At 40.6% G+C, this 22464-nt stretch overlaps 1 protein-coding gene across 1 annotated transcript in view; it reads right to left on the reverse strand.

Moving 5' to 3' along the window:
* Positions 1-22464, reverse strand: part of BICD2 (BICD cargo adaptor 2) — a 174369-nt gene that overhangs the window by 55585 nt on the left and 96320 nt on the right. The window contains exon 2 of the mRNA XM_007953013.2: positions 2747-2959. Within this exon, the coding sequence (XP_007951204.1) occupies positions 2747-2959 (213 nt within the window). The remainder of the gene's footprint in view (positions 1-2746; positions 2960-22464) is intronic.

Consider the following 22464-nt stretch of genomic DNA (forward strand, 5'->3'; position numbering starts at 1 on the left):
GAAAGGGCTGGAGGGAGGCAGCATGTCTGGCCTTGCAGTAATAGGCCTTGGTTTACTGCTGGTAATCCTGCCTTCCCCTTGTAGGGTTAGAGGAGGTCAGAACATGGGGCCTCCTTGCCGTTTTTGCACCTCAACATACAGAAAACAAAAATCCTCACAACTGAACCAATAAGCAACATCATGATAAATGGAGAAAAGAAAGAAGTTGTCAAAAATTTCATTTTACTTGAATCAACACCTATGGAAGCAGCAATCAAGAAATAAAATGAAGTATATATAGCATTGGGAAAATCTACTATAAAAGACCTCTTTAAAGTGTTTAAGAGCAAAGATCACTTTTAAGACAAAAGTGCGCATGACACCAGCCACAGTATTTTTAATAGCCTGATATGCATGTGAGGGCTGGGCAATGAATAAAGGAAACGAAAGAGTAACTGATGCATTTGAACTGTGGTGTTGGTTAAAAATACTGAATGTACCACGGGTAACAGAAGAATTAACAAATCTGTCTTGGAGGAAGTACAGCCAGAATGCTGTTTAGAAATGAAAATGGCCAGACTTCATCTCTCATACTTTGGTCATTGCTAAAGGGGCAGGGAGGTGGCATCTTCTGACCTCCGATTACTCCACAAGAACACCATCAGCAGCCCAAGGCCTATTCCAACGAGGCCAGACATGCTGCCACCCTCCAGGCCTCTTAACAACCTTGACTCCATCCATCCTGTGGCACCTACCACCTCTCTGTTGGGTTTGATAACTCACTGCAGTGGCCACACAAAACTCACAGATTAAGGGGTTTATTAGGAAAGCAACAGGCTACAATTCAAGTTCAAGAACACACTAGGATACAGTTCTTCAGTAAGGACAATCTCCCCTCTGCTGCACCCTTATATACACCTCTCTGGCCCTTGGCCTCTCAGCCTGGAATCTGCCTCTGTGAGCCAGGTAAGCCTGCTGCTCTGTCTCATGCTTCTTGCTTCCACTGGTGCCATCTCTCAGCCAGGCATCTCTCTCTCTCTCAGTTGCACGTCTCAATCTCTCAGCTGTGTGGGTCTCTCTCTCTCTCAGTCACACACGTCTTTCTCGCTCTTTCAGCAGCATATCTCTCTCAGCCAGTAGACAGAGAGATTCCTTCTGCCTCTAAGAGGGCTCATTCTGAGCCTGGCAGAGTGGCAAAACCAACCAATCCCAATGTTGGAGTTCTACACACCTGAGAGAGAAGTGAACTTTCCCAGAAAATTACTTCATGCTGCCACAGGTGGATGGCTTTAACAAGAAGCTACTCAGCTGCTCATGGTTAAGTGGGAGTTACAAAGACTATGGCTAGAAAAGCCATACCATGCAATTTACTATACCACACTCATGGTGTCAGAAGGGACCAGTCCCTGGAGGAGGATATCATGCTGGATAAAGTAGAGAGACAGCAGAAAAGGGGAAGACACTCAGTAAGATAGACACAATGGCTGTGATGATGGGCTTAAGCACAGCAATGTCACTATGAGTTGAAACTGACTTGACAGCACCTAACAACAATTCTGAGACACATCCATCCTACATCAGCTCCATGGAGCATCTGGGTTTGTTTTCCTACCAACAGTCAGGCCTGGGCAAGTGCAGCCCCAAGTGAGAGAGCATTCCCTAAGGAAAGATGGGTGCAGTGAAGGGGAAAGGGAAAAGCCAGCCTGTGGTAGTTAAATTTGTGTGTCAACTTGTCAACTTGGCTGGGCATGGTTGAGTGGCTGGGCAGCTGAAAGTAGTATTCCCCAGGATGAGACTGGTAATCAACTCCATGGTGGAATCTACTGTGAGCAGCTTAGTAGCTGCCTTAGGGATGTGGTCTTCTTCCTGTATATAAGGAGAAGCCTTGGGGAACAGTCTCTAGCTTATGGCATGCCTGAACCCTGCATGTAGCCGTGTCACTGTTCAGCAGCCTGCCATGCTTTGCCAACCTTGGAACTTTCAATGGACTTGAATTAATGGCCTGCTGTGTGGTTTGGTAACTTCAGAACTGTGCCTTTTTACTTGTCAACCTTGGGCTTGTCAGTCTCAGCAGCCAGCAGCTAAGTAAAGAAAAAGCCTCTAGTTCCAGTAGGCTGGGAGCAGGAGACAAAGCTGAAATCCAAGGTTGAGGGGCTTTCACCTAGTCCCTAGAGCCTGGCACTTTGAACTTGGACTTAATGCCTCCAAACTGTAAGAGAATAAACTCCTGTTTGTTAAAGCCATCCCATTTGTGGTATATTCTTGTCAGAGCAGTATTAGGTAAACAAAACACAGCCTGAAACATCCCTGTGAGCAGCAGACTGGACCCTAGAGTTGCTGACTGAACTACTGCCCAAGAAGCAGTCCTCTTTGCCCATGCCTTTTGTCCCAGTCTCATCACCTAGCCTGTGTGGGCACTGGTTGCCTGTGGAACCTGCTTTGACCAATGAATGAGACAGCAGCACATAAAATAAAAACAAAGGTTTTAAAAATGTCATGTGCCTCTCCTTCTCGATCCTTTACTTCCACCAAAGTGACACCTGCTAGAAGATGAGAGAGCACATGGAACAGAGAAAACATCCCAGCTGAGCCATGCTGGGTGAGGTGCTATACCAGACACATGAGCCTAGCCTGGCTCACAGAGTTACTTCCTACCCTGAGGTCCTGAGCAATCATAAATACCGCTTTTTTCAGGCACAGAAAGCTGGGAGGTGGGTTACATAGCAATGCTGTGGCAACAGACCACAGCCCTGTCCCTTTGCCTTACCTCCTTCAGCTCCTGAGCCACTGAGGTAAGCCGCTCATTCTCTGACTGGGTGTTGGTAAGGATGTTGCGCAGCTGCTTCAGCTCTGTCTGTAGCTCCAGCACCTTCCTTACGTAGTATTGTTCCTTGGAGGCCGACTCCTGGATCAGACTCTCTTCCCTGCTCTCACCATCTGCTGCCACCTTCTTGTGGTTCGTGTGCGCCTGTCCAAATGCCTGAGTTGGGAGACACAGACATAGATGAGAAAAGTGTCCTGGAGCCACAGGGCAAACACCACCCAAACTGATAATTCCTGAGGTTCACAACCCACATGCTGACCCATGGACACCATGCCAAACAAGACAAACTGTCATGAGAGCACAACCTGATGCTGCACAACTGCAAAGACGAAAAAGCCAAGAAACAGCTGAAGGAAATCAGAGTGTGGTACCTAGGGGCAGGGTAGGTTGGGGAGAGGGCTTAAGTGGGAGTGGGCAAAAGGACCCTGGTAGGCTGGAGGGGGTTATGCAGGTATGTACAATGTAAACTCCACTGAGCACAAATGAGGTTAATGTGATTAACTGTAATAAAAGATAAACTTAAAATATTTAAAAAAAAACAGTATCTGAGCAACATTTTGTGCCCAAAGGAGTGACTGCTGAGGCTGGGCCTCACCCCTACCTGGCACTGTTCACTCCCTTGCACTCCTCCTCAAGGTAGGCACCATCACTTAGAGGGTGTCAACAGAGCCTGCCAGCAACCTACTAGGGCTCATCCTTGCTTCATTCATGCAATCACATCCAGTTAGCTCATCTGTGACCCAGGCCCTGGACTGCTGCTGAGTGCAGGTGGTGAACCAGAGTCTGATGCAGTAGGCCCAGCCTTACAGAGCCAAGCTCACCTGCTCTAAAGTACCATCTTGAATGCAAGGCCCATGCCCTGCCCAGGCCAGTGGTCCATGCAGAAGAGTCTCTGCCCTCTGCCTGAAGAAGACTCTTGTTCCCCAATTCTACTCCCAGTTCCTAGTTTTTACCTGGTGCTCTGCAAAGCTGCCCTTCCTCAGGCTTGTGGCAAACCAGAGTCTATGAGACAAACCAGAGGCTGAGTGGAGAAATGACTACCAGGGACTGATGCATAGCCCATCCTCTCTGCCCTGGGAGTCCTGTGGGTTTGCTGAATCCTCCCATTCCACCGATGAGGAAACAAGCCCAGAGTGTGCCCTAGCCCATCATGATAACCCACAGGTAGAGGCAGAGGAGTCAGTCCTTTCTCTAATCTCTATTCTCTTGTCTCTTTACAAGGGTCCTGATTCAAAGAAGGAAAACAAAATCAAGAGAGGGCTACTGAAAAGCAAAGTCAAGGAAGGGTTTCTGAAGAACTAGGAAAACGAATACCTTTTTTTTTTTTCTTTTTCTTTAGAGAAATAGTAATTTTACTGATTCACTTTTTAATGTTAAGTTTAGAAATTTAGTACAAGAAAATAATGATGGGTAGATATGTACAAGGATGTTTACTGAGCAGGGCTGTTTATTATTCAAAAAAGAAAGGAAGAAAGAAACTCATTTCTCCCTAAATAGGGAACTGGTTAAGCAAATCAGGGCCTTGTCTAAACAGAATCCCAACAAGCTGCTAAAGCGCTTAAGAAGCCCAGTCCTTTGCAGGGAATCTGGGACACACAAAGATGCAAAAGACTTCATGTGACAACACGTGTCCTGGAGTTCCACTTCAAAGAGCACGTATGTATGCAATGTATGAAATGGTGTTAGTGGAGGAAAAGCTCCTTGAGCAAAAAGAATTTGGAAAACACCCTTCACAGTGCTGACTGCATTTGAAGTTGGGAGCCAGAGGGAAGGCTGCTCCAAGTGTGCACCAGATCACCCCTCCCTTGGCGTGGCTCATCTGCTGAAGGCCTGTGTCACCCACACTACTCTCCCTGTTCCAGGCAGAACCAAGGCTTGTGCTAGGCTTTCCTCCTAATCAATATAATGCCTATTCTGTGAAAGATGGTAGGAAAAACTCTTTCTTTTCAAACCAAATCAGTTCAACTCTATAATTCAACTCTATAATTTCTGTTGCTGTTGTTCTCATCCTTCCTCCTGGTCCCAGTGGGAAGACCAAATCTCAAACTGTCAAATGCACACAACACCTGTCCTACCCTGGGCCCGTCTCCCAAGGAAGATAAGGGCAACCCTAGTGCTGAGGCTGACCATGAGCTGGGACTCCTGGCCCTGAACAGCAGGCTGATTTCAGCATCTATTCCAAGGTCCTTGTTCCATGGTGAGTAAACAGACAAGCAGTCATTTTTGTTTACCAGCCAATGAGCAACGAGAGGGTCTGCAGTACTTTTGGAGAGTACATGATAGAGTAGACCTCAGCCACCAAAGAGAACCCACTGTGGCCAGCAGAAACCAACATCAAACACTCAAAAAATCCTTCTAACAGCTGAACATGCAGATTTTGTATGTAAATGATGAGTCATAGAAGGTGTGACACCTAGAAGCTGTGAAGTACAGTTCCTGTCTAGGCCTGCCCATCTCTACCCAGAATCCTTGCATCTGCCCACACTTCCAGCCTGGGCATCCTAGACAGCTCTTCAAAAACAACTGAAGTGGAGAATTCTGCTTCCAGTCAAGTAACAGGAACTAGATTTACCTCCTGTGTGAAACTTGAAAAACTGTATGAATAAACAATGGTTTTTAAATCACTGGATATCAGGTAACGAAAAACAGTGACCCTGACAGGCAGTAAAGTGGAGAACTCCACAACAGCCCCCACTCACCCCTGGAAGGAATTTCCCGCCATGGGACAAAAATGGAGAACCAAGGTATTACCCAGCAGCCTCTCTGGGAAACCAAGGCAGACAAGGCAGTATAGGCTCAAGAACTGCAGACAAAAGACAGTTGAGGAATGGTCAGTGCAGGTTTGTGAAGAAATCATCTCAAGCTAGGAAACCACCACCCAGAAGGTATCTGAGAACATACCCATCATTCACACATAACCCCCAAGAAACATCTCCTACTCCCACTAGATGAAAGGAAATATCTAATAATCCACAAAGCGGCAGGTTAAGTACTCAGAGGAGTTTGAGAAAATTAGACCTAGATTAAATGCTGCTCTGGTCCCACCTAACAAAGCTTACAAGTCAACTGGAAAGGATTGGATTATTACCCAATAACTTAACTACATCCGAGAACAAAGCTCATGTAGAAACACAAAGGTATCCAGCTCCCAACAAGTTAAAATTCACAAAGCCAACCACTAATATCCTATCACTAATTACTCAGGAAGCAAAGAAACTAGAACAGCAATCTATAAAGGAGAGGGGAGAAAAAAATCAATCAAAACTCAAAATGACAGTGGCAAAATTAATAGTCACAGACATTAAACCAGTTATAACAGAATTCTACAAGAAACTAGAGGACAAACTGAACATGTTAAGTAGAGACATATAAGATATTTAAAAAGACCCAAATTGAACTTCTAGAGATGAAACTCACAATGTATGGGATGAAAAATATACTGGATGGTATAAACAGCACATTACACCACGTACAAAAAATGAATGAATGTGAAGACAGCAATACAACCACCCACAGGAAAAAAAATGGCTTAAAAAAAAATGAATAGAATTATCAGTGACATGTGGGATGACTTCAAAGAGCCTAATTCATGGGTAACTCAAGTCCCTGAGGGAGCAAAGAGGAGGAAGATATTTGAGGAAATAATGGCTAAAGATTTTCCAAAGTTGATGAAAATTAAAATCTGCAAAAAACTAGCAACTATATCACTGTTAACCACTTGGAGGGGGATCTATGCAGGAGATCCTGAATAGAGAGGGAGAACAATGTAGAACAAAACTCAAAATCATTTGGGGGAAAACAAAAGAGGGGGGGGACCAGGTTTGCTGGTCTGATAGAGTCTAGTAGAACCACTATGGCCCCTAGTTGCCCTTCAGGTCTGGAATTGAACCCACACCTGTGGCTTCCAGCCAAACAAAAGACAGGTATATGAGCTGAACATTTACCTGAGGTAGATACACTCCTTGGAGAGAACAATCATGAGAGAAAGAAGGGCTGTTTAAGCACAGGGAGACAGCTCAAGAGGCAGGAGTGCATGGAGGGATGGACACAGGGAACAGGTAACTATCGGGAGGAAGTAGGAGGGGAGCTGATGCGTTGGGGTAAACTGTGGTCAATGTCATGAGACAAACTGTATGTGAACCGCTATATGGAAAGTGAATTTGCTCTATAAATTTTCACCCAAATCACAATTTAAAAAAAAAAAGCTAGCAACTAAGCTATTTACACCACGGTAAATCATGAAACTGTTTAAAATCGATGCAGAGAAAATCTTAAAAGCAGCCAGAGGAAAAAGGATACATCACTTCTAAAAGAGAAAAGGTAAGGATGACAACGAATTTCTTATCAGAAAACAAACCAGAGAATGACAAAGTTTTCTTTCTTTCTTTCTCTCTCTCTCTTCCTCTCTCCCCCTCCCCCCTCTCTTTCTTTTGGGGAGGGCACAATCTGTTAACATAGCTCCACAAACAAAGGCGAAATAGACATAAAAAAGAACAAAGAATTCATTACCAGCAGGAGTGCATTACAAGATATGTTAAAGGAAATCTTTCAGGCAGAAGAAAACTGATACCAGATGGAAATCTGGATGTACAAAAAAAGAATGAAAACCATTAGAAATGATAACTATGTAGATAAATAGAAAATACTTGGTTTTCTTATTATTTAAATTTCTTTAAAAGATCATGAAGAGCTGAGATTCAAAGCAACCACTATCAAAATTCCAATAGCTCTATTTGCAGAAATTAAAAACTGATCTTCAAATTCATATAGAATTGCAGAGGCCTTGAACAGCCAAAACAATGCTGAAAAGGTGAATAAGGTTGGAGGACTCAGCTTACTGATTTCAAAAATTACTACAAAACTACAGTAATCAAAATAGTGTGGTTCTAGCATAAGAAAAGATATACAGACCAATGGAACAGAATTGAGAGTGCAAAAATAAACCCATATGTTTAAGGCCAAATGATTTTTGCTATGCGTGCCAAGATGACTCAATAAGGGAAGAACAGTCTCATCAATAAATGGTGCTGGGACAACTGAACCCAGACGCAAAAGGATGAAGTTGATCCACACTAGACAACATATAAAAAACTCAAAATGGATCAACAAACTAAATATAAGGGTTACAAACAAATTGTTAGAAGAAAACACAGGGGTAAGTTTTCATGACAGACTTGGCAAAAGATTCTTAAATTTGATAAGAAAAGCACAAGCAACAAAAGAAAAAAAATAAAATGGACATTATCAGAATTAAAAACTTTTGAACATCAAAAGACATTATCAATAAAGTGAAAAGACAATTTAGAAAATGGGAGAAAATATTTGCAACCATTTAGCTAATAAAAGTCTAGTATCAAGAATATACAAAAGAACTATAATTCAACAAGAAAAATAGCAATCCAATTTAAAAATGAACCAAGGAGTTGAATAGACATTTCTCTAAAGAAATATACAAATGGTCAACAAAGCACATGAAAAGATTCTCAATGCTATTAGTATGGAAAAGATTCTTGATGCTATTAGGGAAATGTAAGTCAAAACCACAATGAGATACCCTTTTACATCCCCCACCAGGATGACTATTAAAAAAAAATCAGAAAATAAATGTTGGCTAGGAGATGGAGAAACTGGAGCCATCACACACTGCTGGTAAAAATGTAAAACAGTGCAGCCACTGTGGAAAACAGTGTGGTAGTTCCTGAAAAAGTTAAACACAGAATTACCGTATGCCAGCAAGTCCACTCATTAAGTATATACCCAAAAGAACTGTAAACAGGTACTTAAACAAATACTTGTACAAGAATGTTCACAGTAGTACTATTAACAATAGTCAAAAGGTAAATAAAAAACCCACATGTCCACTAATGGATAAAAATTGTTGTTGTTATGTGCTGTCAAGTCGGACCCGACTCATAGCAACCCCTCCTTGGGTTTCCGAGGCAGTATCACTACAGAAGTAAGATTGCTCCATCTTCCTTTCGAGGAGTGGCTGATGGGTTTGAACACCAGCTTCGTGGTTAGCAGTCAAGTGCTTTAGGCACTGTGCTACCAGAGTGTAGTATATGCATAAAATTACTCAGCCATAGGAATGAAGAAATAATACAGCTACAATTGGCGAACTTAGCAAAACATGCTAAATGAAAAAAGCTAGTCACAAAAGGTCACATATTGTATTTGCTGGATGCACAAGTGTGCTATAACAAAATTGACCTCACCATGTTCCTAACTGTTAATGGGCACGTTGTTGTTGTTCTCAGGTGCCGTCGAGTCGTCTTCGACTCACAACAACGTTATGTACAGTAGAAGAAAACACTGCCCAGTCCCATGTCAACTCCATGATCCCTGCTATTTTTGAGCCACTGTGTCAACCCAACTTGTTGAGGACCTTCCCCTCTTTCGTAGATCCTCCACCTTACCAAGCATGACATCCTTCTCCAGGGAATGGTTCCTTCTGATAACATGACCAAAGGAGGTGAGACGAAGTCTGGCCATTCTCACTTCCAAGGAGCATTCCAGCTGCATTTCCTCCAGCACAGATTTGTTACTTCTTTTAGCAGTCCATGGTACTTTCAGCATTCTTCGTCAGCATCTCAATTCAAAAGCATCAATTCTTCTTCCATCTTCCTTATTCATTGTCTACCTCTCACTTGTATATGAGGTGGTTGAAAATATCATGGCTTGTGTCAGGCGCAACCTAGTCCTCAAGAAGACACCTTTGCTCCTCATCACGTGAAAGAGGTCTTTTGCAGCTGACTTGCCCAGCGCTATACATCATCTGATGTCACGACTGCTGCCTCCATTGGCATCAATTGTAGAACCAAGCAATGTGAAGTCTTTGACAACTTAAATTTTTTCTCCATTTATCGTGATACTGCTTTAGGTCCAGTTGTGAGGATTTTTGTTTTCTTTATATTGAGATGTAATCCATACTGCAGAATGTATTCTTCAATATTCATCAGAAAGTGCTTCGTCATCCTCACTTTCAGTAAGCAAAGTTGTGTCATCAGTGTATCGCAGGTTGTTAATGATTCTTCCTCCAATCTTGATGCCATGTTCTTCTTCATATAGTCCAGCTTCTCAGATATTTGCACAGCGTATAGACTGAATAAGTATGTGTGTTAGACTGGGTTCTCTAGAGAACCAAAACCAATAAAGCTTCTATATACACAGAGAGAAAGAGAAATTCATCTTAGGAAAATGGCTCACACAGTTATAGAAACTGGCAAGTCCAAAGTTCTTGGATCAAACATCAAGATGGAGGTTTTTCCCAACTCACACAGCTGTAGGGGCTGATGAGCTCAAGGTTGACAGGCAGTACACTAGCTGTTGACTCCAACAAATGACGAATCCAAGATCTCCAGGCTGAATGGTGGATTGTTCACTCATGGACAGTTATAGGCAGCACAACAGAATCCTGGTCCACAGAAGAATGTCCCTTTTCCCAGGATGTTCATAAATATACTAGAAGCAGGCCACACCCCTAAGGAAACGCCCTTTCAATGGATTGGCTGCTCAAAACATATACATCTGATCCCATCATGGGAACAACCCACATCACAACTGCTTAAACCACACAGAACTGTGGTCCAGCCAAGTTGACACAAAGCTCCAACTATCACATATGGTGATATCACATATGGTATCACAACCCTGACATACTCCCTTCTTGATTTTACACCATGCAGTATCCCCTTGTTCTGTTCAAACGACAGCCTCCTGGCCTATGTACAGGTTCTTCATGAGTACAAGTAATTTTCTGGAATTCCCATTCCTCTCAATGTTATCCACAATTTGTTATGATCCACAAAATTAAATGCTTTGGCTTAGTCAATAAAACACAAGTAAACATCTTTCTGGTATTCTTTGCTTTGAGGCAAGATCCGTCTGACATCAGCAATGATATCCCTTGTTGCACGTCCTCTTCTGCATCCGGCTTGCACTTCTGGAATTTCTGTCTCAATATACTGCTGCAGCCATTTTTGAATTATCTTCAGTAAGACTTTACTTGCATGCGATATTAATGATATTGTTCGATAATTTCCACATTCAGCAGGATCACCTTTCTTTGGAATGGGTACAAATATGGATCTCTTCCAGTCAGTTGGCCAGGTAGCTGTCTTCCAAATCTCTTGGCATAACCGAGTGAGTGCCTCCAGCGGGGCATCTGTTTGTTGAAATATCTCAATGGGTATTCCGTCAATTCCTGAAGCCTATGCTCCGGCAATTCCTTCAGTGCAGCTTTGACTTCTTCCTTCGATATCACTGGCTCTTGATCATATGCCACCTCCTAAAATGGATGAAGATCGACCAGTTCTTTTTGGTACAGTGACAGTGTATTCCTTCCATCTTCTTTTGATGCCTCCTGCATCATTCAAAATTTTGCCCATAGAATCTTTCAATATTGCAACTCTAGGCTTAAATATTTTCCTCAGTTCTTTCAGCTTGAGAAACCCTGGGCATGTTCTTTCCTTTTAATTTTCTAACTTCAAGTCTTTGCACATTTCATTATAGTAATTGGCTTTGTTTGCTTGAGCTGCTCTTTGAAATCTTCTATTCAGCTCTTTTATCTTGTCAGTTCTTCCATTTGCTTTGGCTACTCTCTGCTCAAGGGCAAGCTTCAGAGTTTCTTCTGTCATCCATTTTTGTCTTTTCTTTTTTTCTCGTCTTTTTAATGACCTCTTGCTTTCTTCATGGATGATGTTCTTGATGTCATCCCATAATTCTTCTGGTTTTCAGTCATTGGTGTTCAAAGCATCAAATCTATTCTTTAAATGGTCTCTAAATCCAGGAGGGATATATTCAAGATCATATTCTGGCTCTCGTGGACTTGTTTTAATTTAATTGCCTTCAACTTCAAGTTGAACTTGCAAATGAGCATTTGATGTTACACAAGCAGCTCCTGGCTTGGTTTTGGCTGACAATATTGAGCTTTGCCATCAATTCTTATCACAGATGTAGTCAATCTGATTCTTGTATATTCCATCTGGCGAAGTCCACTTGTATAGTGCCGTTTGTGTTATTGAAAAAAGGTATTTGCAATGAATAAGTCGTTGGCCTTGCAAAATTCTATCATGTGATCGCTAGCATTATTTCAATGGACTTAAAGTACAGTATATGCAGAAATGCAAGCTAGATTCAGAAAAGGATGTGGAATGAGAGATATCACTGCTGATGTTAGATGGATCTTGGCTGAGAGCAAAGAATACCAGAAAGATGTTTACTTGTGTTTTATTAACTCTGCAAAAGCTTGTGTGGATCATAACAAATTGTGGATAACATTGTGAAGAACGTGAATTGCAGAATACTTAATTGAGCTCATGAGGAAATTGTACACAGACCAGGAGGCTGTCATTTGTACGGAACAAGAGGATACTGTGTGGTTTAAAATCAGGAAGGGTGGGAGTCAGGGTTATAACCTTTCAACATACTTATTCAATCTGCATGTTGAGCAAATAATCCGAGAAACTGGACTATGTAAAGAATGGGGCACCATGATTGAAGGAAGACTCATTAACAACCTGCAATATGCAGATGACACAACCTTGCTTGCTGAAAGTGAAGATGACTTGAAGCACTTACTGATGAAGATTAAAGACTGCAGTCTGCAGTGTGGATTACACCTCAATATAAAGAAAATAAAAATCCTCACAACTGGACTAATAAGCAACATCACGATAAATGGAGAAAAGTTTGAAGCTATCAAAGATTCCATTTTACTTGGATCCACAATCAACACCCATGGAAGCAGCAGCCAAGAAATCAAATGACTTATTCCAATTGCCAAATCTGTTGCAGAAGATCTTTCTAAAGTGTTAAAAAGCAAAGGTGTCACTTTGAGGACTAAGGTGTGCCTGACCCAAACCATGATATTTTCAATTGCCTCATATGCTTGTGAAAGCTGGACAATGAATAAGGAAGACTGAAGAAGAGTTGATACTTCTGAATTGTGGTGTTGCCGAAGAATACCAAAAGTACCATGGACTGAAAGAACAAACAAACAAATCTGTCCTGGAAGAAGTGCAGCCAGAATGCTCCTTGGAAGTGAGAATGGCCAGACTTCTCATCTACTTTGGTCATGTTGTCAAAAGGGACCATTCCCTGGAGAAGGATATCATGCTTGTTAAAGTGGAGGGTCAGCAAAAAAGGGGAAGACCCTCAAAAAGATGGATCGATGTGAGGATGATGCATGACTGGGCAATGTTTTGTCCTGTTGTACACAAGGTTGGTATGAGTTGGAGCTGACTAGATGGCATCTAACAACAACAACATGTGTTTTAGGGAAAGATGACTGCCCTCTGAAAAATCCAGAACTCTTTCTTAGTGGAGTAAAGGAGGAAAGGTTGTTCTCTGGGACCAGTAAATTTAGAATAGCCTGAACAGGGACAATAAATGATGTCCACTTCCTACAGGAAGCCTTCTACCTCTATAATCTCTTTTTATCTTTTATTGTCCTTTCATTATCCCTTCTTCTACCTGTTCTATATACATTCTATTTGGCACACAGACATGACTGTCCTATTAGTATTTAATCCTAGGAGAGGTGTTCTCCTAAAACATGAACTAGGGTGTGCTTGGATGTGAAATGACCCTTTGGATGGGAGCTTACCTTTGGGAAACTGAAGCTAATGATGATTTATCCTGTTCTAATCATCCCTTTCCTGTTTACTCTGTGAGTAAGAAATGCCTGTTAATCATGCCATTACAAGTGCTGGGTCCATACTTTGCTACAATCTTTCACTAAGAACTTGTGAATATAATGACACTGACATATGATTCCATTTATATGAAATACTCAGAATAGGTAAATCCAAAGAGGCAGAAAGTAGAGGCTAGAAGGAGGAGAAGAAGAGAGTAACTGAGAGTGATTACTTAATTAGCATGGACTTATCTTTTGGGATGTTAAAAATGTTTTAGAACTAGATAGAGACACTAGTTGTATAACACTTATTATGAATCATATACTTCAACAAAATGGTTAATTTTGTTATGTGAATATTTCACTATACTAAAACAATATAGGACAGCAATAACACAAACACTGGGAAGGGAGAAATGAAATACACTGTTGTAAGGTCTTATATATACAAAAAGTGGTATAAATCACTTAAAAGTAGACTGCTATAAGTGAAAATCTATACAATAATGAGTCAGGGACTAGCAAACAAACAGGGCAGCAATATGTTTTTATAAATAACGGTTGACTGGAACTTAGCTATGCCCATATATTTACATATTGTGTATGGTTGCTATCCTGCTACAAGGGCAGAGATGTGTAGTTACACCAGAGACTGTACGGCCCATAAACTTGAAATACTCACTATCTGGCTTCTTAGAAAAAAACTCCATTGACCTATGCTCAAAATCCTAGAGCAACAACTAAAATAGCAATAAACAATTTGTCAAAGGAGATAAAAATGAAATAATAAACAATACAAAATTAATCCAAAATAAGTCAGAAAAAGAGAACAATAAAAGAGATCACTAGAAAGCAAATAGGAAGATGACATACTTAAACATAAGCATGTAAATAATTATATTAAGTATAACAGGTCTAAATACTCCAATTAAAAGGCAGAAATTATTAGTAGTGCCTAAGGCATATGACCGCTAACCAGGAGGCTGGCGGTTCAAACCCACCAGAAGGAAGGCTGAGCAATCTACTTCTGTAGTGAAACAGCCTTGGAAACCCAAGGATGGGTTTCTATGAGTCGGGTTCAACTTGGTGGCACATAACAACAACAACAACAACCTACAAGAAATCCGCTTTAATATAAAAACACAAAGTAGTTAAACACTAATGGCTGGTACCACTTCACACTCATTAAACTCAAAAACCTAAACCCATTGCCATCAAGCTGATTCCAACTCACAACAACCCATATGTTTCAGAGTAGAACTGAACTTCACAGGGTTTTTTGGTTTTTGGGTTTTTTGTTGTAATCATTCTTAGAAGATCACTAGGCCTTTCTTCTGCAGCACTGCTGGATAGGTTTAAACCAAATTATCTGTGCCACTTAACTAGGATGGTTATAATACAAAAAGAGAGATAATAACAAGTACTGAAGAGGATGTTGAGAAATTGGAATCCCTCATATACTGATGACAGAAATATATATAAAATGGAATTTTGGAAATCAGTTCAGTAGTTCCTCAAAAGAGTTATCTGTGACCAACAGTTGCACTCCTAGGTATATATATCCAAGAGCAATAAAAACATGTTCACAAAAAAAGATGTACAGAAATGTATATAGCATTTTTTTAATGCCTTTTTTTTTGCAGTGTTACCAGCCCTCCCCTCCACCCCTTGCAACCAAAAAAGAAAGTTTCCCTTCATATATAAACCTGCCCATAGACCCTCCACAACAATGAACTAATACTATATTTGTCCTTCTATGATTGACTTACTTCACTCAGCGTAATGTTTTCCAAGTTCATCCATATTACGTGGTGTTTTGCAGACTCTACATTATTCTTTAATTATTCTTTAGTGCTGCATAGCATTCCATTATGTACATGTACCATAGTTTGGTCATCCACTCTTCCACTATAAATCTTGGAGATAAGTCCCTAGCTGACAATAAGTAATTATCAGCAAATATGAATTTGTTGCTGTCATTTTTGTTATATGCTTTTTTGTGGTGTCAATTTCTTTGTTCCATGTAATTTTCTATGCTGAGCTCATTTTTTTTATGAATTATATTATCATTTCCTTCACTGCTACTGTTTTAGTATTTGCTGAATATTAGTGCTGGTGCTCTTTTTTGATGTGAAGGTTTCTTTGAGGTTGCCCTATGATTTATAGTTTTCTTCCCAAGTTTAGAACAGTCCATTCTATCTTGTAGTTGTCTTGACTTCCCTACCATCTAGAAGTTCTGTAATGACACAGTGTTTTCCCTCTTTTGGTTTGTTGTTGTTGTGTGCTATCGAGTCGGCCCCGACTCATAGTGACCCCCTCCTTGGGTTTCCAAGGCAGTATCACTACAGAAGTAGATTGCCCAACCTTCCTTCTGAGGAGTGGCTCCTCATTTGTCAATTGATGTCTCTGGTTCCCTCTTAACAATTTTGTAGGCTTCTTTAGTTTGGATACTTCCATAGCTGGGTTGGTTTCTGGGTTATATCATCATGTGTGTTAATGGTCAGTTGTTGTTGGTTCTCTGTCCAAAGGGCTCCCTTTAGGATCTCTTGTAAGGTTGGTCTGGTTTTAACAAATTCCCTTAATTTCTGCTTATCTGGAAATGTCCTAATTTCACCATCATATTTGAGGGACAATTTTGCTGGGTACATAATTCTTAGTTGGAAATTTTTCTCCTTCAGTGTTTTATATATACCATCCCACTGTACTCTCGCCTGCATGGTTTCTGTTGAGAAATCCGAGCTTAGTCTTATTGGTTGCCCCTTGTAGGTAACTTTTTGTTTTTCCTGTCTACTCTCATGATTCTTTCTTTGTCTTTGGTTTTGATGAGTTTGATGATGATATGTCTTGGTGATTTTCTTTTGGGGTCTATCCTGTTTGGGGTTCACTGGACTTCCTGAATTGATATATTCTCATCTTTCATCATACCAGGGAAATTCTCTTCCAACAAATCTTTGAAAATTTTCTCTGTGGTTTTATTTGTCTCTTCCTGTTCTGGAATCTGATTACACGTAGGTTATTCCTTTTGATGGTGTCCCACATGAACATTAGGCTTTCTTCATTTTGTCTTGATCTTTTTTCTGACTGATCCCTTTCCAAAGAAGTGTTCAGGTATTTGCCTTCAATTTCACCAATTTTGTCTTTCCTTGATTCAATTCTGCTCCTTTACCCATTCAATGTCTTATCTATTTCTGAAAATTTAGTATTAATCTTCTGGATTTCTGTCTGTAGATTCTGTATCATCTCTAATTTTTCATTTATTTTGTCATTGTGTTCTTGTATTGTCTCTTGAAATTGTTCTAGGGTTTTCTCTGTGTTTTCCTTGATCTGTCTCTCAATTCGCTGAAGATATTTAAATATAATTCTTTTGAATTCCTTATCAGGGAGTTCAAACACTATGTCTTCCTCAGGGATGTGTTTTAGGTCTGTATCCTGGTCCCTTGTTTGTCCTGCTTTATTTTGCTTCTTTGTGTGGACTGTGATCCTCTGCTGTCTCCGATGCATTGTAACATTTTTGTGCTTATATTTAATTGGTGATTGTATGTTGGAGTGACTTGCCCACGATTTTCATTTTGTTTTGTTTATATGTTATCTACTCAAGCAGGGTACTGTGCTGTGTTCCTCTAGTCACTAGTTGACAGCACTTACACACTCACCATCTGTCTCCTTTCCTGTTGTCAGTCTCTCGTATGTCCCTGCCGACCTTGGTAAATAGAGCCTATTCTTAAGTCCCTGAAATCCGAATGAGAATGCTGTCACTTTAAAATCCAAAATGGTTGCCACTTGTAAAGGTTCAAAGTGGCTACACTCTCAGTCACTTTAAATATACAAAACTGGCCACCACTTGTAAGCACTCAAAATGGCTACGCTGTCGGTCACTTTAAATATTCAAAATGGCCATCGCTTGTACATTCAAAATGGCTGCGCCCTCAGTCACTTTAAATATCCAAAATGGCTGCCTCATGTAAACAATCAAAATGGCTGCACCTTCAGTCGCTTTAAATATCCAATATGGCTGTGCCCTCAGTCACTTTAAATATCCAAAATGGCTGCTGTGTGTGAACAATCAAAATGGCTGTGCCCTCTGCACAGCAGAAAGTCAACAGCTCAGGTTTTCTCCCTCCTTTTTGTTTCCCTTCCTAGTCATAGGCCACCAGCGCAGATATCCCTATAGCCCTTGGTGACCAGGGCTGATCTTTAGGTCAATTCTCAGGTCCCAACACCACTTGGAAATACTCGGGCTGTTCGTCCCGTCAGAGTAGCTGACAGTCCACAGCTCCGACAGTCTCTGTAGCTCACTGTTTTTGTTCAGGTTTTTCCACTAGTTGGTGCCTAATCCACTTCTGTATAATTCCTTTCAAAGCTTAGGGTTCCAGGATTATCTTCTGTATCTCTGTCAATTGGTTTTTCTTTTCTTTGTTGAAGAGGGTTTGTGTTGCTTGTCTGCCTATTCCTCCATCTTACCGGAAGTCCAGGATCATTCTTTAAGAGCCAAAAAGTAGTTACAACCCAAATGTTTATCAATTGATGACAGAATTTTTTAAATGTGGTACATTCACAAAATGGCATATTATTTTCAATAAAAAGGAATGCAGTGCTGATATATGCTACAACTTGGATGAAGCTTGCAAGTATTATGCTAAAGAAAAGAAGCACATCACAAATAACTGCATTTTTTGGTTCTATTTATATAAAAGGCCCAAAACAGGCAATCTATAAACAGAAAGCAGATATATAGTTACCTAGGACTACATTGAATTCCAGAACACCTAATTGTGCTCATGAGGAACTTATAAATAGACCAAGAGGCTATTTATTTCAAGCAGAACAAGGAGATATTGCACAGTTTAAAATCAGGGAAGATGTGTATCAGGATTGTATGCTTTTACTATAGTTATAGTGATTGGTAATAATCTGGGAAGATGGACTATATGAAGAAGAATGCAGCATCAGGATTGGTGGAAAAATTATTAACAACCTATGACATGCAGATGACACAACCTTGTTTGCTGAAAGTAAAGGTGGCTTGAAGCACTTACTGATGAAGAGAAAAGACTATAGAATTCACTATAGTTTCAACATAAAGAAAACAAAAATTCTCACAACTGGATCAATAAACAACATCATGATAAATGGAGAAAAGCTATGAAGTTGTTTCATTTTACTTGATCCATAATCAACATCCACGAGAGCAGTAGTCAAGAAATCAGATGATGTACTGCACTGAGCAAATCTGCTACAAAAGACCTCTTTAAAGTCACGGTGTACTAAACTACATAGTGTGGCTTTTCTAGCCATAAGTTTTTGTAAACTCTGTGGTGGAATTTGCCACGAGCAACTGACTAGCTCCTGAGTGTTAAAATTATCCACCTGAGGTTATTTCTGTTGGGAGCAGCACAAAGTAATTTTCTGGGAAGTTCACTCTCTCTCTCTCAGGTGTACAGAATTCTGATGTTGGGATTGGTTAGTTTGGTCACTCTGTCAGGCTCAAAAGGAGCCATCTTAGAGGAAGAAGGACTCTCTCCCTGCCAGCTGGGAGACACAAGAGACACACATTCCTGAGAGAGAGACTCAAGAGGCATGCATTGCTGAAAGAGAGACAGAGAGACACGCACTGCTGGGAGAAAGACTGAGAGACACTGTCAGCTGAAAGACAGTGGGCTGAGAAAGACTGAGCGTGTTCCTGAACTTGAAGAAGCCTGCTGCTTCCCTGATAAACCCATAATCTCTGAGTTCTGTGTGGCCAATGCAGTGAATTTACTGAACCCAGCAGAGAGGTGACGGGTGCTGTGGGAGGAACGGTTGGTGTCAGGGTTGGTGAAAGGGCTGGAGGGAGGTGGCACATATGGTCTAGTAGAGATGAGTCTTGGGCCACTGATGGTGATTCTGTCCTCCTCTTGTGGGGTTAGAGGAGGTCAGAAGATGCAGCCTCCCTGCTCCTTTAGCAAAAGTGTTAAAGAGCAAAGATGTCACTTTGAAGATTAAGGTGCTGCTGAGGCCAGCATTACCCTGCAACCAAAACAAACAAAGAAAAACCACTGACCATCCCTTGTAAACACAGATACAAAACTTTCTTCACAAAATTTTATCAAATAGAATCCAAGAATATATAAAAAGGATAAGCCATCATATCTAGTGAGGAATGCAGGGCTGATTTACAATTAGAAAAAAAATTAACATAATTCACTATAATAACAGACAAAAAAGAAAAACTGTATGATCATCTCAAAAGATGCAGGAAAAATAAGACAAAATTCAACATCTATTCCTGGTAAAAATTCTCGGTAAAACATAAAGGAATGCCTTCAAATTGATTCCAATTCATAACTTGATAAAAACAATCTTCCAAAAACCTTACAGCTCAGGTAACATTACTTAATGAAGAAAAACCTGAATCTCACCACTCTATTCAACATTATTATACTGGAGTTTCCAGCCTGCCTTGAAATAAAGTAATAAAAGACATCCCCACTGGAAAGAAAGTAAAAGTGTATATTACATGATAGTTTATGTAGAAAATGCAATGGAATCTACCAAAACAAACACACAAAAACTACTAGAACTAGTAAGTGAGTTTAACTAGGTTGTAAGATAAAACAAAACTCAGTGCCATTGAGTTGGATCCAACTCATAGCGACCCCTCCTTGGGATTTCAAGACGGTATCACTACGGAAGCAGATTGCCTCATCTTCCTTCTGAGGAGTGGCTGGTGGGTTTGAACCGCCAGCCTTCTGGTAGCACTGCCTTAGGCACTACGCTACCAGAGCTCCCTATGCTTAAATTTGACATAAGTGCATGCTCTATACACTGAAAATCATAAAGTACTGCTCTTAGTTATTTAGTGCTGCTGTAATAGAAATACCGCAAGTGGGTTCTTTAACAAACAGGAATTTATATTCTCATAGTTCAGAGGGCTAGAAACCAAAAAACAAACCCACCACCATTGATTCGATTCTGACTCATAGCAACCCTTTAGGTCACAGAACTATCCCATAGGCCCTCCAAAGGCTATAAATCTTCACAGAAGCAGACTGCCTCATCTTTCTCCAGCAGAGCTGCTGGTGGGTTTGAACCACTGACCTTTTAATTAGCAGCCAAATGCATTAATCACTACACCACCAGAGCTCCTTTTAGGAAGCTAGACGTTCTCCTAATTTCAAAGCACAGGCTTGAAGAGAAGGCTCTTTTCTGTCCACTCTGTGGGAAAGCCCTTACCTCTTTTCAGCTCTATTTGTAGGTTCCTTGGTGATAATGTGGTGTGTATCTTCCCCTCTGTGCCTGCCTGCTTGCTTAATTTGATTTTTTTTTTTTTTTTAATTGTGATTTGGGTGAAAGTTTTCAGAGCAAATTCACTTTCCATACTGCAGCTCACATATACTTTGTCTCATGACGCTGACTTAAATTTACCACAATGCAACAGCTCCCCCGCCAACTTCCCATAGTTACCTCTTCCCTGTGTCCTTCCCCTCCATGCACTGTTGCCCCCTGAGCTGTCTCCCTGTGCATACAAAGCCCTTCTATTCCCCCATGATTGTTCTCTCCAAGGGGTGTATCTACCTAACACAAATGTTCAGCTCATATGCCTATCTTTTGTTTGACTGGAAGCCACAGGAGTGGGTTCAACTCCAGACCTGAAGCGCAGGTGGGGGCCATAGTCTTAGTGGTTCCATCAGGCTCTATCAGACCAGCAAACCTGGTCTCCCCAACCTTCCCCCTCTTTTTTTAATGTTAATGTGATCTTTTTATATCTCAAAAGAGACTAACTTAAGGTATACTGTGTACTAATAATACTGCCTCACATAAACGTAACAAAGAAAACACATTCCCAAATGGGATAATAGCACAGGTATAGGGGTTAGGATTAAAATACATTATTTTGGCGGGACACAATTGAATCATTAACTGCTGTGCTAAATTAAAGACCTAAATAACTGGAGAGATGTTTCTTGTTCATGGGCTAGAAGACAATATTGTTGTGATGTCAATTCTCCACAAAGTGAAGCCAATCAAAATCCCAACAAGTGCTTTGTAGATATTGACAAGCTGAATCTAAAGTACATATGGAAAGGCAAAGGACCTAGAACAGCCAAAAACCTTGTGGCAGGGGGAGAGTAGGAGGACTATGTATCTGATTTCAGTATTTTTTATATAGCTACTTTCCTCAAATCCATCAGCCACTCCTAGGAAGGAAGATGGGACAATCTACTTCTGTAATGATACTGCCTAGGAAACCCAGGGAGAGATCGCTATGAGTGGGATCCAACTTGTTGGCAGTGGGGTTGGATACATTCCTCAAAACACTGAATTACCATATGATCTAGCATTTCCACTCCTAGATATATACCACAGAGAATTGAAAGCAGAAATGTCAACAGATACTTAGACACCAATGTTCACTGCTGTACTATTCACAAAGCCAAAATGTGGAAACCAATACGTCCATCAACAGATGAATGAATAAATAAAATGTAGTATATACATACAATAGAATATTACTTAGCCATAAAGAGAAATGAAGACTTGATACATGCTAACAACATGGATAAATCTTGAAAATATCATACTGAGTAAAGTAGGTCACTGACAAACAGAGAAATATTGAATGATCCCACTTACATAAAGTATCTAGAATAGGCATGTGTATAGAGACTTAGGTTTAGTAATGGTATACCAGAGGTGGGCAGCAGGGGCAGGGAAAGGAAAACTCATTGCTTAGGGAAATTGAAATTATATTAAGGTGATGGAAAAATTTGGTAACAGATAGTCATGATAGCTGAACAACATGATTAGTGTCACTGTACATGTAAAATAATGCTGATACTTTGTTTACATTTATATTTACCACCATAAAAATGAAAATACCACAGTAATCAAGACATTGCAGTAATGAATCCAACACCCATTCCTGATCAACACTCTCAGCAAAACAGGAATAGAAGGGACATTCCTCAACATAATAAAGGGCATCTATGCAAAACCATCAGCCAACATTATTCTCAATGGAGAGAGACTGAAACCATTCCTCTTG

The sequence above is a fragment of the Orycteropus afer genome, unplaced genomic scaffold (assembly GCF_000298275.1).
Source record: "Orycteropus afer afer isolate SDZICR_OR568_19922 unplaced genomic scaffold, OryAfe1.0 scaffold00368, whole genome shotgun sequence".
Classification (NCBI taxonomy): Eukaryota; Metazoa; Chordata; class Mammalia; order Tubulidentata; family Orycteropodidae; genus Orycteropus; species Orycteropus afer.